This window comes from Equus caballus, chromosome 1 (genome assembly GCF_041296265.1).
Source record: "Equus caballus isolate H_3958 breed thoroughbred chromosome 1, TB-T2T, whole genome shotgun sequence".
Taxonomy (NCBI): Eukaryota; Metazoa; Chordata; class Mammalia; order Perissodactyla; family Equidae; genus Equus; species Equus caballus.
The window spans coordinates 29,012,203-29,024,515 of record NC_091684.1 but is presented as its reverse complement, the minus strand read 5'-3'; the positions used below and the strand labels follow the sequence as shown (position 1 = coordinate 29,024,515).

Genomic DNA, 12,313 nt, shown 5'->3' with positions numbered 1-12,313 from the left:
CCAGGGTTTTGCCAGTTTGGATCCTGGGCGCGGACATGGCACTGTTCATCAGGCCATGCTGAGGCAGCGTCCCACATGCCACAACTAGAAGGACCCAGAACTAAAATATACACAACTACGTACCAGAGGGCTTTGGGAGAAAAAAGGAAAACAATAAAATCTTTAAAAAAAAAAAAAAAAGAAAGAAAGGACTCTTTTCAGACACTGGATAACAAGCAGTGGAAGACAGGAATCCTGAGAGAAAGAAAAGGTGAGCATGAAGGTCCTGCTGGGCTAAGGAGACACACTGGAGTTTGGGGAGGCAGAGGCGGCTGAAACTTGTGAGGCAGATTACCAGTGAGGAGGGAGTTAGGCAAAGAAAAGACCTTCAGAAATTTGCATAATATTTCCATTGAATCTGCTGCTAATAAGGATTACATGTGTAGGATAAAACTCAACCAGGCTGGACAAAAAAATGACTGAGGATCTGTAAGCTGAACAATTCTCAGAGCTCACGCAGGACTGGGAAGGGTTCGAATTTTGATCAGCCAGAATGAAAAGCACCTGTCGAATACCTAGGGCATTCAAAAGAGATGCTAGAACAGTCCCACCTTAACAGGAGAACTAAACTAGCCCTAGAGTAAAAAAGCTACTTTACACCTACCCAAATAAACACTTAAAAGAAGTGTCATGGATGATGGTGATCAAGAGGTATAAACTTCCAGTAATAAGATGAGTAAGTACTGGGGATGCGAGGTACAACATGATGACTACAGTTAACACTGCTGTACGGTATATTTGAAAGTTGTTAAGAGAATAAATCCTAAGAGTTCTTATCACAAGGAAAAAGACATTTTTTTCCTTTTTCTTTTTTTTTGGTATCTATATGAGATGATGGATGTTGACTAAACTTATTGTGGTAATCATTTCACAATATATGTAAGTCAGGTCATTATGTTGTACGCCTTAACCTTATACAGTGCTGTATGCCAATTATATCTCCATAAAGATCACCACACACACACACAAAGTTTCAAAAGGATCATGCAGCTCCACAAATAATTACCTGCCTTCCTAAATAAAGTCCAATACTATTTAAAACAGACAACAAAATCCAGCACTCAACTACATAACATTCACAATGTCCAGTATCCAATAAAAAATTACCAGACATGTCAAGAAGAAGAAAAATGTGACTTATAACCAAGAGAAACATCTATTTCTATAGAAATAGACCCAGAAATAGATGATGAGATTAGCAACAAGGACATTTATTATAAATATGTTCAAGTATTTAATGACAACCATGAACATAATAAGTAGCAAAATGGAAGATACAACATACATCACAATACACTACTAAAAATCAGTGTTAAAGAGAGAATATTAAAAGAAGCCAGAGGAAAAAACAACATTACATACAGAGGAACAAAGATAAGAATTCAAACTTCTTGTCAGAAATTATGCAAGCCAGAAAACAATGGAATTATCTCTGCGCCAAAAGAAAAATACACTGTTAAACTCGAAGCCCACATCCAGCAAAACATTCTTCAGAAATGAGGGTGAAATAAAGACCTTTTCAAACAATCTGGAGAATGTATTGTCAAGAGTCCTACAATACAAGAGATGTGAAAATAATTTCTTGTGGCAGAAGGAAAATCACATTATCTGGATCTCTAAATAGGAATAAAGAACACTGGAAATGGTAAATACATGGGTAAATATAAAATACTTTTACATAAATTTTAAAATGAGCAAAAAGATAATTGACTCTTTAAAGCAAAAAATAACAATAATGTATTGTGAAATTTATAACAAACCCAGAAGAAAAATGTTTGACAACACTGGTACAAAGGACCAGAGGGGGGGCAAATGGAAATACACTATTACTATGTTATTACATGTTACGTGAAGTCATATGACATTATTTTGAAGGTACACTGTGATAAGTTAAAGATGTATATTGTGTAAACTCTAGAACAATCAGTAAAAAAATAAAATGAAGAGGTATAGCTAAAAAAGTCAATAGTGGACATAAAATAGAATACTAAAAAATACTAAGTTAATCCAAAAGCAGGCAGAAAAAGAAAAAAAAAAAATAAAAAACAGACGACAGAAAAAGAAAAGAGCAAGATGGCAGATTTTAACTCAGCCATATTGATACATAAATTAAATGTAACACTCCAATTAAAAGGCAGAGCTTGTCAGACTGGATATAAAATCAAGACCCAACTAGGGGCTGGCCCCGTGGCCGAGTGGTTATGTTCGCGCGCTCCGCTGCAGGCGGCCCAGTGTTTCGTTGGTTCAGGTCCTGGGCCCAGACATGGCACTGCTCATCAAACCACGCTGAGGCGGCGTCCCACATGCCACAACTAGAAGGACCCACAACGAAGAATATACAACTATGTACTGGGGGCTTTGGGGAGAAAAAAGGAAAAAAAATAAAATCTTTAAAAAAAAAAAAGACCCAACTAAAAGGGATCCACCTAAAATACAAAGACACAGATAGGCTGAAGATAAAAAGATCGAAAAAGATATGCTATATAAACACTAATTAAAAGAAAGTAGAATGGCTATATTAATATCTGACAAAGGAGATTTCAAAACAAGGAATGTCATCAAGAATAAAAAGTGAGGGGCCGGCCCTGTGGCCGAGTGGTTGAGTTCTGCTTCTGCGGCCCAGGGTTTCGCCAGTTCGGATCCTGGGTGCGGACATGGCACTGCTCATCAGGCCACGCTGAGGTGGCGTCCCACATGCCACAACTAGAAGGACCCACAACTAAAACATACACAACTATGTACCAGAGGGCTTTGGGAGAAAAAAGGAAAAAAGTTAAATCTTTTTAAAAAAATTTAAAAAATGAAGAGTGAAATTTCATAATGATAAAGGGGTCGGTTCATTGAGAAGACAATTCTATATGTAAATGCATCTAATAAGAAAGCTTCAAAATTTTGAGTGAAGCAAAACTGACAGAACTGAAATAGAAAAGTCTATTATTACAGTTGTAGGTTTCAATGGTCCTCTCAATAACTGACAGAGAACACAGACAGAAAATCAGTAAAGACGGAAGATTTAAACATTACCAATCAACTCGACCTAAAGACATTTATAGAAAATTCTACTCAACAACAGCAGAATACATATGCTTTTAAAATGCACATAGAACATTCAACAGGACAGATCATATGCTGGACCAAAAAACAAATCTTAGTAAATTTAAAAGGACTGAAATCACAAGGAGTATATTTTCTGCCTATCAGGGAATTAAGAAATTAATAATAGGGGCTGGCCCAGCGGCATAATGGTTAAGTTTGCATACTCCAATTCAGCAGCCTGGGATCCATGGGTTCAGATCCTGTGCACAGACCTACACACTGCTCATCAAGCCATGCTGTGGTGGCATCCCACATACAAAACAGAGGAAGACTGACACAGATGTTAGCTCAGGGCCAATCTTCCTCACAAAAAAAGAAGAAAAGAAGAAATTAATAACAGAAATTTATCTGAAAAATCTCCAAATAATGGAAATGAAAAACATATTTCTAAATATCATAAAAGAAATGAGAAAATATTTTGAACTGAATGAAAACGAAAACAGCATAGCAAGATTTGTGGGATGTTGCTAACACAGGGGAAATATATGGCACTAAATTGATATATTAGAAAACAAGAATTAAAATCAATGATCTAAGTTTCCACCTTAAAAAATTAGAGAAAAAGAGCAAACTAAACCAAAGTAACATAAGGAAATAACAGGGGCCGGCCCCATGGCCAAGTGGTTAAGTTCGTGTGCTCCGTTTCGGCCGCCCAGAGTTTTGCCAGGTCGGATCCTGGGCTCAGACATGGCACCACTCATCAGGCCACATTGAGGCGGCATCCCACATGCCACAACTAGAAGGACCCACAACTAAAATATACAACTATATACTGGGGGGGTTTGGGGAGAAAAAAAGCAGCGAGAAAAAGAAAAGAAGGAAATAACATAATCATATAAATTAATGAAATAGAAAACAAAAAATTAATGTAACTAAAAGCTGATTCTTTGAAAAAATTAATAAAATTGATAAACCTCTAGCCAGACTGATCAAGAATAAAAGGGAAAACACACACATTATCCATATCATGAATGATAAATCCTATAGGCATTTAAAGGAAAAAAGAGAGTATTACGAACAATTTATGCCAATAAACTCAACAACCTATATGAATGAGTAATTTCCTTGAAGACAGCAATTACTAAAACTGGCCCAAGAACAAGTAGGAAACCTGTCTATCCCTAAATCTATTAAAGAAATTGAATTAATAATTAAAATGCTCCCCAGAGAAGTATAACAATATATGCAATTTACTTTGAAATGTGTAAAAAAGTCAGATGGGTTGATGGAGATTCATTCCATGGATCAGATATGTGATAAAGTATAGAAAAATGTAAATGACAGAATCTAGGTGGTGGTTATATTGGTATTCCCCATACAATTTTTTCAACTTTACTGTATGTTTTAAATTTTTCATAATAAAATGTTGGGTAAAAATTCTTCCGAGAGAAAACTCTAGGCCCAGATGCCTTCACTGATGAATTCTATTAATCATTAAGCAAGAACTAATACTAATCCTACATAAACACTTTTAAAAATGAAGATAAACTCTCCAACTCATTTTATAGAGCAGCATTACCCTAATAGCAAAACCAGACAAAGACATCACAAGAAAACTATGAACTACTATCCCTCATAAACGCTGACACAAAAGTAATCAAGAAAATATTAGCAACTCAAATTCTGTAATATATAAAATAAACACTGTATCATGATCAAGACAGGTTTATCCCAGGAATGTAAGGATGGATTAATACTAAAAAATCAGTCACTGGGGCCGGCCTGGTGGCTCAGCAGTTAAGTGCGCAGTTCCCCTTCAGCGGCCCGGGGTTCACTGGTTTGGATCCCGGGTGTAGACATGGCACCGCTTGGCAAGCCATGCTGTGGTAAGCGTCCCACATATAAAGTAGAGGAAGATGGGCACGGATGTTAGCTCAGGGCCAGCCTTCCTCAGCAAAAAGAGGACGATTGGCAGCAGATGTTAGCTCAGGACTCAACTTCCTCAAAAAAAAAATTATGTTTCTGTACAATAGCAAAAAACAACTGGAAATCAAAATTAGGACTACCATTATGTAACATAAAAAAATGAAATATTCAAGGATAGACCGAACAAAATAGTGTAAAACAATATGCTAAAAAACTACAAAACACTGATGAGAAAATTTACAAGATCTAAATAAATGGAGAGATATACTATGTTCATGGATTTGAAAACAATATTGTTAAAGTGTCAATTCTCCCCCAAGTTGATCTACAGTGTTAATGCAATTCCAATCAAAATTTTAGCAGGCTTCTTTTGTATAAACGGACAAGCAAATTTTACATTTTATATGGAAATGCAAGAGACCTAGAATCTGCAAAACAATTTTTAAAAAGAACAAAATTAGAGGATTTATATTATTTGATTTCAAGATTTACTACAGACCTACAATAATCAAGACATTGTGGGGCATACATTTAGTCATATAGACCAATGGAAAAGAACCGATACTTCATGGGGCCGGCGTGGTGGTGCAGCAGTTAAGTTCGCACATTCTGCTTTGGTGGCCCGGGGTTCGCCGGTTTGGATCCTGGGTACAGACATGGCATCGCTTGGCAAGCCATGCTGTGGCAGGCGTCCCACATATAAAGTAGAGGAAGATAGGCACGGATGTTAGCTCAGGGCCAGTCCTCCTTAGCAAAAAGAGGAGGATTGGCAGTAGATGTTAGCTCAGGGCTAATCTTCCTCAAAAAAAAAAAGAACGGATACTTCAGAAATAGACCCACATATATATGGTCAATTGATTTTTTACAAATGTGCCAAGGTACCTCACTGGGGGAAAAATAGTCTTTTCAACAATGACATTGGAACAAATAAATATTTGAGGGGGAGGGTTGCGGAATGAGCATTTGCTCTTACCATACAAAAAAAATTTACTTAAAACAGATCATTGGGGCTGGCCCCGTGGCCGAGTGGTTAAGTTCGCATGCTCCGCTGAAGGCGGCCCAGTGTTTCGTTGGTTCGAATCCTGGGCGCGGACATGGCACTGCTCATCAAACCAGGCTGAGGCAGCGTCCCACATGCCACAACTGGAAGGACCCACAATGAAGAATATATAACTATGTACTGGGGAGCTTTGGGGAGAAAAAGGAAAAGAAAGAAAATCTTTAAAAAAAAAAAAAATCATAGAACTAAATGTAAAAGTCAGAACTATAAAACGTATAGAAGAAAACAGGCGAAAAATTTCACAAGTAGCAGTAGGCAAAGATTTACTAAGCAAAACAAAAAGGCACAGATCATTAAAAAGATTAATAAATTCATCTTCATGAATATTTAATTAAAATTGGTCTTCATTAAAATGTCTGGACTTTGAAAAACACCATTAAGAAGATGCAAAGGCAAGCCACTTACTAGGAGAAAATATTTGTAATACATATATATGACAAAGAACTTGCATCTAAAATATATAAAAACTCATAAATAACACACACAAAAAGACAAACAACTAAATTTTAAAAATAGGCAAATGATATGGAAAAGAAGATACATAACGGCCAATAAGCAAATGAAAAGCTGCTCAATTTGTCATCATGCAAAATAAAATTAATAATAATTTTAAAAATTGTAATGTATGCAGTGTAACAAAAGCACTGCATACCCACTAGAATGCCTAAAATTAAAAAGACTCAGAAGTCCGAGTGTGAAAAAGATGTAGAATAGTTGAAACTCTTCGTCACTGTCCATTGGGATGAAAAATGGTACAAACACTTTTGAAAAAAGTTTGGTAGTTTCTTTTTTTTTTAAACATCTTTATTGACATAATTTACATACCATAAAATTCATACATTTAAAGTGTACAATTCAATGGTTTTGGTATATTCACATAGTTGTGCAATTATCACCATGATCTAAGTTTAGAAAATTTTCCTCAACTCCAAAAACCTCAAACCCATTAGCAGTCACTCTCCACCCTGCTCCCCAACCTCAGCCCTAAGTAACCACTAATCTATTTTCTGCCTCTATAGATTCGCCTATTCTGGACATTTCAAATAAATGGAATCATGTAATACGTGGTCTTTTGTGACTGCCTTCTTTCACTTCGCACATGTTTTCATGAGTCTTCATGCTGTAGCATTATCAGTAATTCATTCCTTTTTATGGCTGAATAATACTTCATTGTATGGCCATATCACATTTTGTTCATCCATTCAGTTGCTGATAAACATTTAGGTTGTTTCTAGTTTTGGGGTATCATGAATAACACCACTATGAACATTGTGCACAAGTCTCTGGGTGGACACATATTTTCATTTCTCTTGGGTAAATACCTAGGAGTGTCACAATGTGGATGAATCTCAGACACAAGAGCACATATTGTACGAATTTATGTGAAATTCTATAAAAGACAAATCTAACCTATAGTGACAGAAATCACGAGTGGTTGCCCAGGGCCCAGACTCAAGGATAAGACTGACTGCAAAAGAGAACTTTTTTGGGTGATGGAAATGTTCTTTACCTTGCCGTGGTAGTAGTGGTGGTGGAGGTTACATAAATATATCTTATTGTATGCTAATTACACCTCAATAAAGTTAAATAAAAAATAAGTCCAATAAATCATAACTAGTCAAAAAAAGATGCGTGGCTATGGCAGTAAGCTTACATCATTTTTGGTCTAACTATTCCATTTTTGGCTGGGGCAAGAACGATTCAGGCTGATATATCAGTAACTCTAACCTAGGAATTCTTAGTATTTCAACAATGCCAAGGATTCCCCTCATTGTCCTCCTCCTCTCCATTCCTTCACCCCTGGCAATCCTCCCTGACAAATTAAATGGACGCCAGGTAGCAATCAACAGTGTTTGGAATAATTTTTTGCCAGGCACCAGCCACATGAGGTTTTTTCAAAGTGGGTGTACTTTCCTGGACATTCTGACCAACTCAAACATTTGCCAAGCTCAGGAACTCACAGGGTCCTGCCTTTACCAAGGCCACCTAATGAAGGTTCTTCTTTTTGCCTCTTTGAAACTAAGGCAGGGATGAAAGATATGAGATAATCATGGCTCTCCTTGTGGAAACTCACTCCAAATAAGGGTCATCAGCCAACCATTTATGGATTTATAATGAGGCAATATTTCACTACAGTATAAGGAGAACAGGGTATCTGTCCCTCTTAAGTTTATAAAGGGTCAAGTGGGGCTGCAAGCAAACCAAATACATCAGCTTGGGGAGGTCTACAAGAGAGCACACAGGCAAAGGTGTAAGCAAGAAAGTAGTAGTCCTGATTCTTATATTCTGAAGTCTTCAAGGGCAGGTATGATTTTTGCATTTTTACAGCCCCTGGCTTTGCACACAGCACATACTTCTGTACTTTTACACAGAAAAGAAATAACCTGGGGAACTTGAAGCAAGGACACCCAGTCCTTGCCTTATTGCACTAACCAAGGACACTCAGAAGCAGAGAATTCTTAGACCAAATCAGGTTCAGAGAGCTTCCTTGGGAGGCAAGAATTGGTTCTTATTCAGGATACTTTCGTTCAAAGCGGCTGGAAAAAAGTAAACAAGCCAATAACACAGGAACTAGAACAAACAGCAATCTGATAACAAAATCAGACCCTATTGAGTGAGCATCCCTCCCTCCACTAGGTGCTTACAGTGACCTTCTATCCAAGATAAACTGAGCATCTCTCCAGGGCACAATCATCCAATATAATCTTTTCAGGAAACAAGGATCCAAAAGGTGGACACAAATCTCTTAGGCTAAAAAAGGATGATGACTTTTAAAAGGTAACTGTTTCCTCTATACAGCCACCCTACATATAATATGCAGAAGTATACTTCAGGACCAAACTCAATTTCAGAACCAATTTAGTTGGCCAGTTCTCCCAGTCCATCCATGTCTTTCAAGCCTACTACCAAAGGGCTCTCCACTGTTCTGAGATTTATTGATCTGACAGACAGGCTCTGCCCTTCAGGAAGGTGGACCAGATAATGAACCTCACAGTGGGTGATTAATGAGAGGCCATCAGTTGGCGAAAGGAGTGGTGACAGTGACTTTCTTTAATTTCCCTGGGCAGTTGCCCCACCTCCCTGACTTTATTTGGTTAAAGCCCTAGACACTCCTTGTGAAGCTTTTCTTGGCAGTAATTACAGACCCAACATGCCCAGGTCCTTACCTGGTACAAGCAAGGCACGCAATCACACTAATAGGCAGCTAAGGTAATGGGAGTGGGGGAAACATGACACACAAATATCGCACCAGGCCTTCTCCTTCCCTATGGCTTACTGCAGGTGGGACACTCTACCCAACTCAAACCAACAGGCAGATGTCTCTGTCCTCCCCACCTGAGGTTTCTTTCCTTGGAAACATATCACATCTCAGGGAGGGAGACAGAAAACACCGCCTCTGCTCCTAACTCATGGGCAATTCGACGGGGAGTCTCTGCCTCCCTGCCAGGCCTCATTTATCTATCCCTGCCGAAAAGGCAGAATTCTTTAAAAGAAATCCCATTTGTAAGCTATCCACAGTTTCCATTCTAGCTGGGTGGATCATTTTTAAGATCACAACTTCCTTTCAGCAGTACCACTGTGAAAGGTCAAAGTGCTGTTATGGTACTTAGCAAAAACATTTCCAATTAACACAGTTCATAACAGAGATAAAAGTTTGCATAGCAACACTTCTGACTCTGATGTTACCACAGTGACAAAACATGCTCTTCTGAGCATACCTCATAGAGTTTTGAGCTACTTCCTGGGGAAGAAGTTGCAGCGAAATAAAACAAAAGTTCCCAAAGATCTATTTCAAAGGAAGGAGGTAGCTAAAAAGCAAACCTAAGAGGGAAGTCCTATCTGTACCTTCTCATCTAATAACTGGGAAAAAGGATCCTTCTTGGGTTAAACCAAGAATGCAAGGGCTGTTGCCTCCTGTAACCTCTTGAAAAGCTGACACCTACTGGAATTCCTACAAGCTCCAACACTGTTCCTCCTAGGCAATGCCAATGAAGCTTCATTGGCAATGAGGCCTGACCAAGGAAGACCAGAAGTTTATATAATGGGCACTTCAAAATTCATACTTAATTGGAGAAAATACTGACAATGGCAGAGATGAATAATAAGCCGAGCTCTTCACCAGTGACCTCTGCATCCATCTAGCTTGGCTGTGGGACATTAATTTTGAGAGTCTTCATTTTGTTTTGTTTTTTAACAAAAATGGTACAGTCACGTGTTGCTTAACGATGGGGATACGTTCTGAGAATGGTGTCGTTAGGTGATTTTGTCATTATGAGAACATCATAGAGAATACTTACAGAAACATAGATGGTATAGCCTGCTACACACCTAGGCTTTTTGGTACTAATCTTATGAGATCACCATTGTATAAGTGATCCATCACTGATCGATACATCCTTATGTGGCACATGACCATACTACTTTAAAAACAATTTAAATTCAGTGTGCTACCTTTTAGATTTTGACCCAAACATATTATCTATTAAGAGAAACAAATAAAAACATTTTTTAAAAAGTTGCCATGTTCCTCTGGTGTTCATAAAAGCTTTATTTCTCATAGTGATACTGCTGACATGCTTGGACAGAACAGAGGCTCTTCCCTCATTAACAAAGTTACCATACTCTACCAGGAGCCTCTACTTAGGCGTTTCTGCCTAACTGGCAGGCAAATTCTCCAGGGCCCTGTTCACTACTTCCTTTCCTCAACTGAATGGGCCCTTCCCAAACCAGGACCCTTCCCCATCCCCCAGGAATGAGGCCTGTTATCTTCACTCTCCCTGCTTCTCCCTCTACTGTTCTGTCCCTGACTTGCCTCTTCCTTCAGAATATCTGAAAAGCTCAGGTTCTCCACATGCCCCGGCCTGATGAAATGGAAAAAGCTCAAACTTTAGAGTCAGACAAACCTCAGCTCACATTATGGCTTTACCACTAATAGCTATGTGACACTGGACAAATTACTTAGTTTCTTTAGCATCCTCATCTATAATTGAGGATAATTACACCTACCCCAAATAGCTGATGTAAGAATTAAGTAAATTAAGTAAAAGTGCCTAGCTCAAAATCTACTAGTTGTTCCTTTCCTTTTATCTACTTATGTCCTTTTTAAATCCAAGATACATTCTTCCCTATCTAGGGGAGATAAAATCCAAGATACTCTCTCCCCTATCTCTGGTAATACAGCTTACCTCCTGGTCCAAGTAAGAGAATGGCCATCCTAGCAGCACATATCAGCTGACTGTCTTATGTGGACCTCCTCAAGATGCCCTATATAACATAAAGTTGATTTTCAAGGTTAAGCAGCTTATAGGAAAATCCCTCTGCCTCTCCCTCTTTCCTGATTTAGTGAATTCAGTGAACAAACAACTCTTACCAAACTTTTTTTCTGTCGAACAGGTCAACCAAAATGCCAGAATCTAAACAAAGGCAACAAAGAAGGCAGGGTCAAACAGCCAAAGCTTGTGTCACATGCTTGCACTCAATAAGAGTTCCCACAGCAACAATCACTCAGGGCTACAGAGAGGCAGTGCAAAACTACAGGCTGTTGTAGAAAAACATGCTGCCGAGTACAGGAAACTGAGTTATGGCTATCATGGGAGTCTTAAATCTCAGCTCTCCAGCATATGTCTCCGCCAAGGCTGTCTTAAATGGTGGTTAAGGCCCTGTTCTAAGATGAGGAAACATCACGGGGGCTCTCAGAGTGAGCTGCTCAGAGGCCTCAATTGCCCTGTTGGAGATCCAAAGCTGCCCTGAGGAGAACTTTATGTAGGTGCTCCCACGGGGAAAGTGAACCACACTCGCCTCCCACTCAGAAAGCTCTGCCTCAAGCTTTACAGCTCCCCTCTCCAAGTGTTCCTCAACAATCAGTGGTGTGCTGGAGCTGGCTCATACGTACTTGTCCTGTGAGAGCCGACTGTTAAATTTCCAAGCACTGTGAGATCCACTTGGCTTCAATTACATTGGTAGCCATGGTAGGAGCATTCACACCCAACACTACAAATCAGCCCCCTTCCCACCACTCGCCCCATCTACCAGTTGTTAAACATTTACTAGCACACCAAGGGCCAACAACTCCAAAGCTGGCGTATTAGGCTCCATTTTCCTCATAAGCCTTGAAGTTCTTCAGATATTTCCCCAAGATCTTTCTGTGCTTCCACCTAGATGTTCTTAAGTGATAGGTGCCACCCAGGGCCCCTAACAATGTTTGCCCCACAGACTAGGGCTCTCCTCTTATTAGTATCTCACTCCTCTCTG

At 39.0% G+C, this 12,313-nt stretch overlaps 1 protein-coding gene across 19 annotated transcripts in view; it reads right to left on the bottom strand.

Annotated features, from left to right (window-relative positions):
- The window catches only part of ARMH3 (armadillo like helical domain containing 3), a 173,124-nt gene that overhangs the window by 13,879 nt on the left and 146,932 nt on the right, over positions 1–12,313 (bottom strand). For 4 of the 19 annotated variants that reach the window (XR_011421652.1, XR_011421653.1, XR_011421663.1 and 1 more), the window contains 2 exons: positions 11,433–11,475; positions 11,248–11,326 (listed from right to left, as the gene is read on the bottom strand). The exons of 7 other annotated variants lie outside the window; for them this stretch is intronic. Coding sequence is in view for 3 of the 12 variants with exons in the window: in XM_070222416.1 (XP_070078517.1) it covers positions 11,277–11,326; positions 11,433–11,475 (93 nt within the window). In the remaining 9 variants the exon portion in view is untranslated. Of the gene's footprint in view, positions 1–6,843; positions 8,599–11,247; positions 11,327–11,432; positions 11,476–12,313 lie in introns of those variants that run through there. 8 more of the 19 variants (XR_011421657.1, XR_011421658.1, XR_011421659.1 and 5 more) reach the window with 3 other exon arrangements.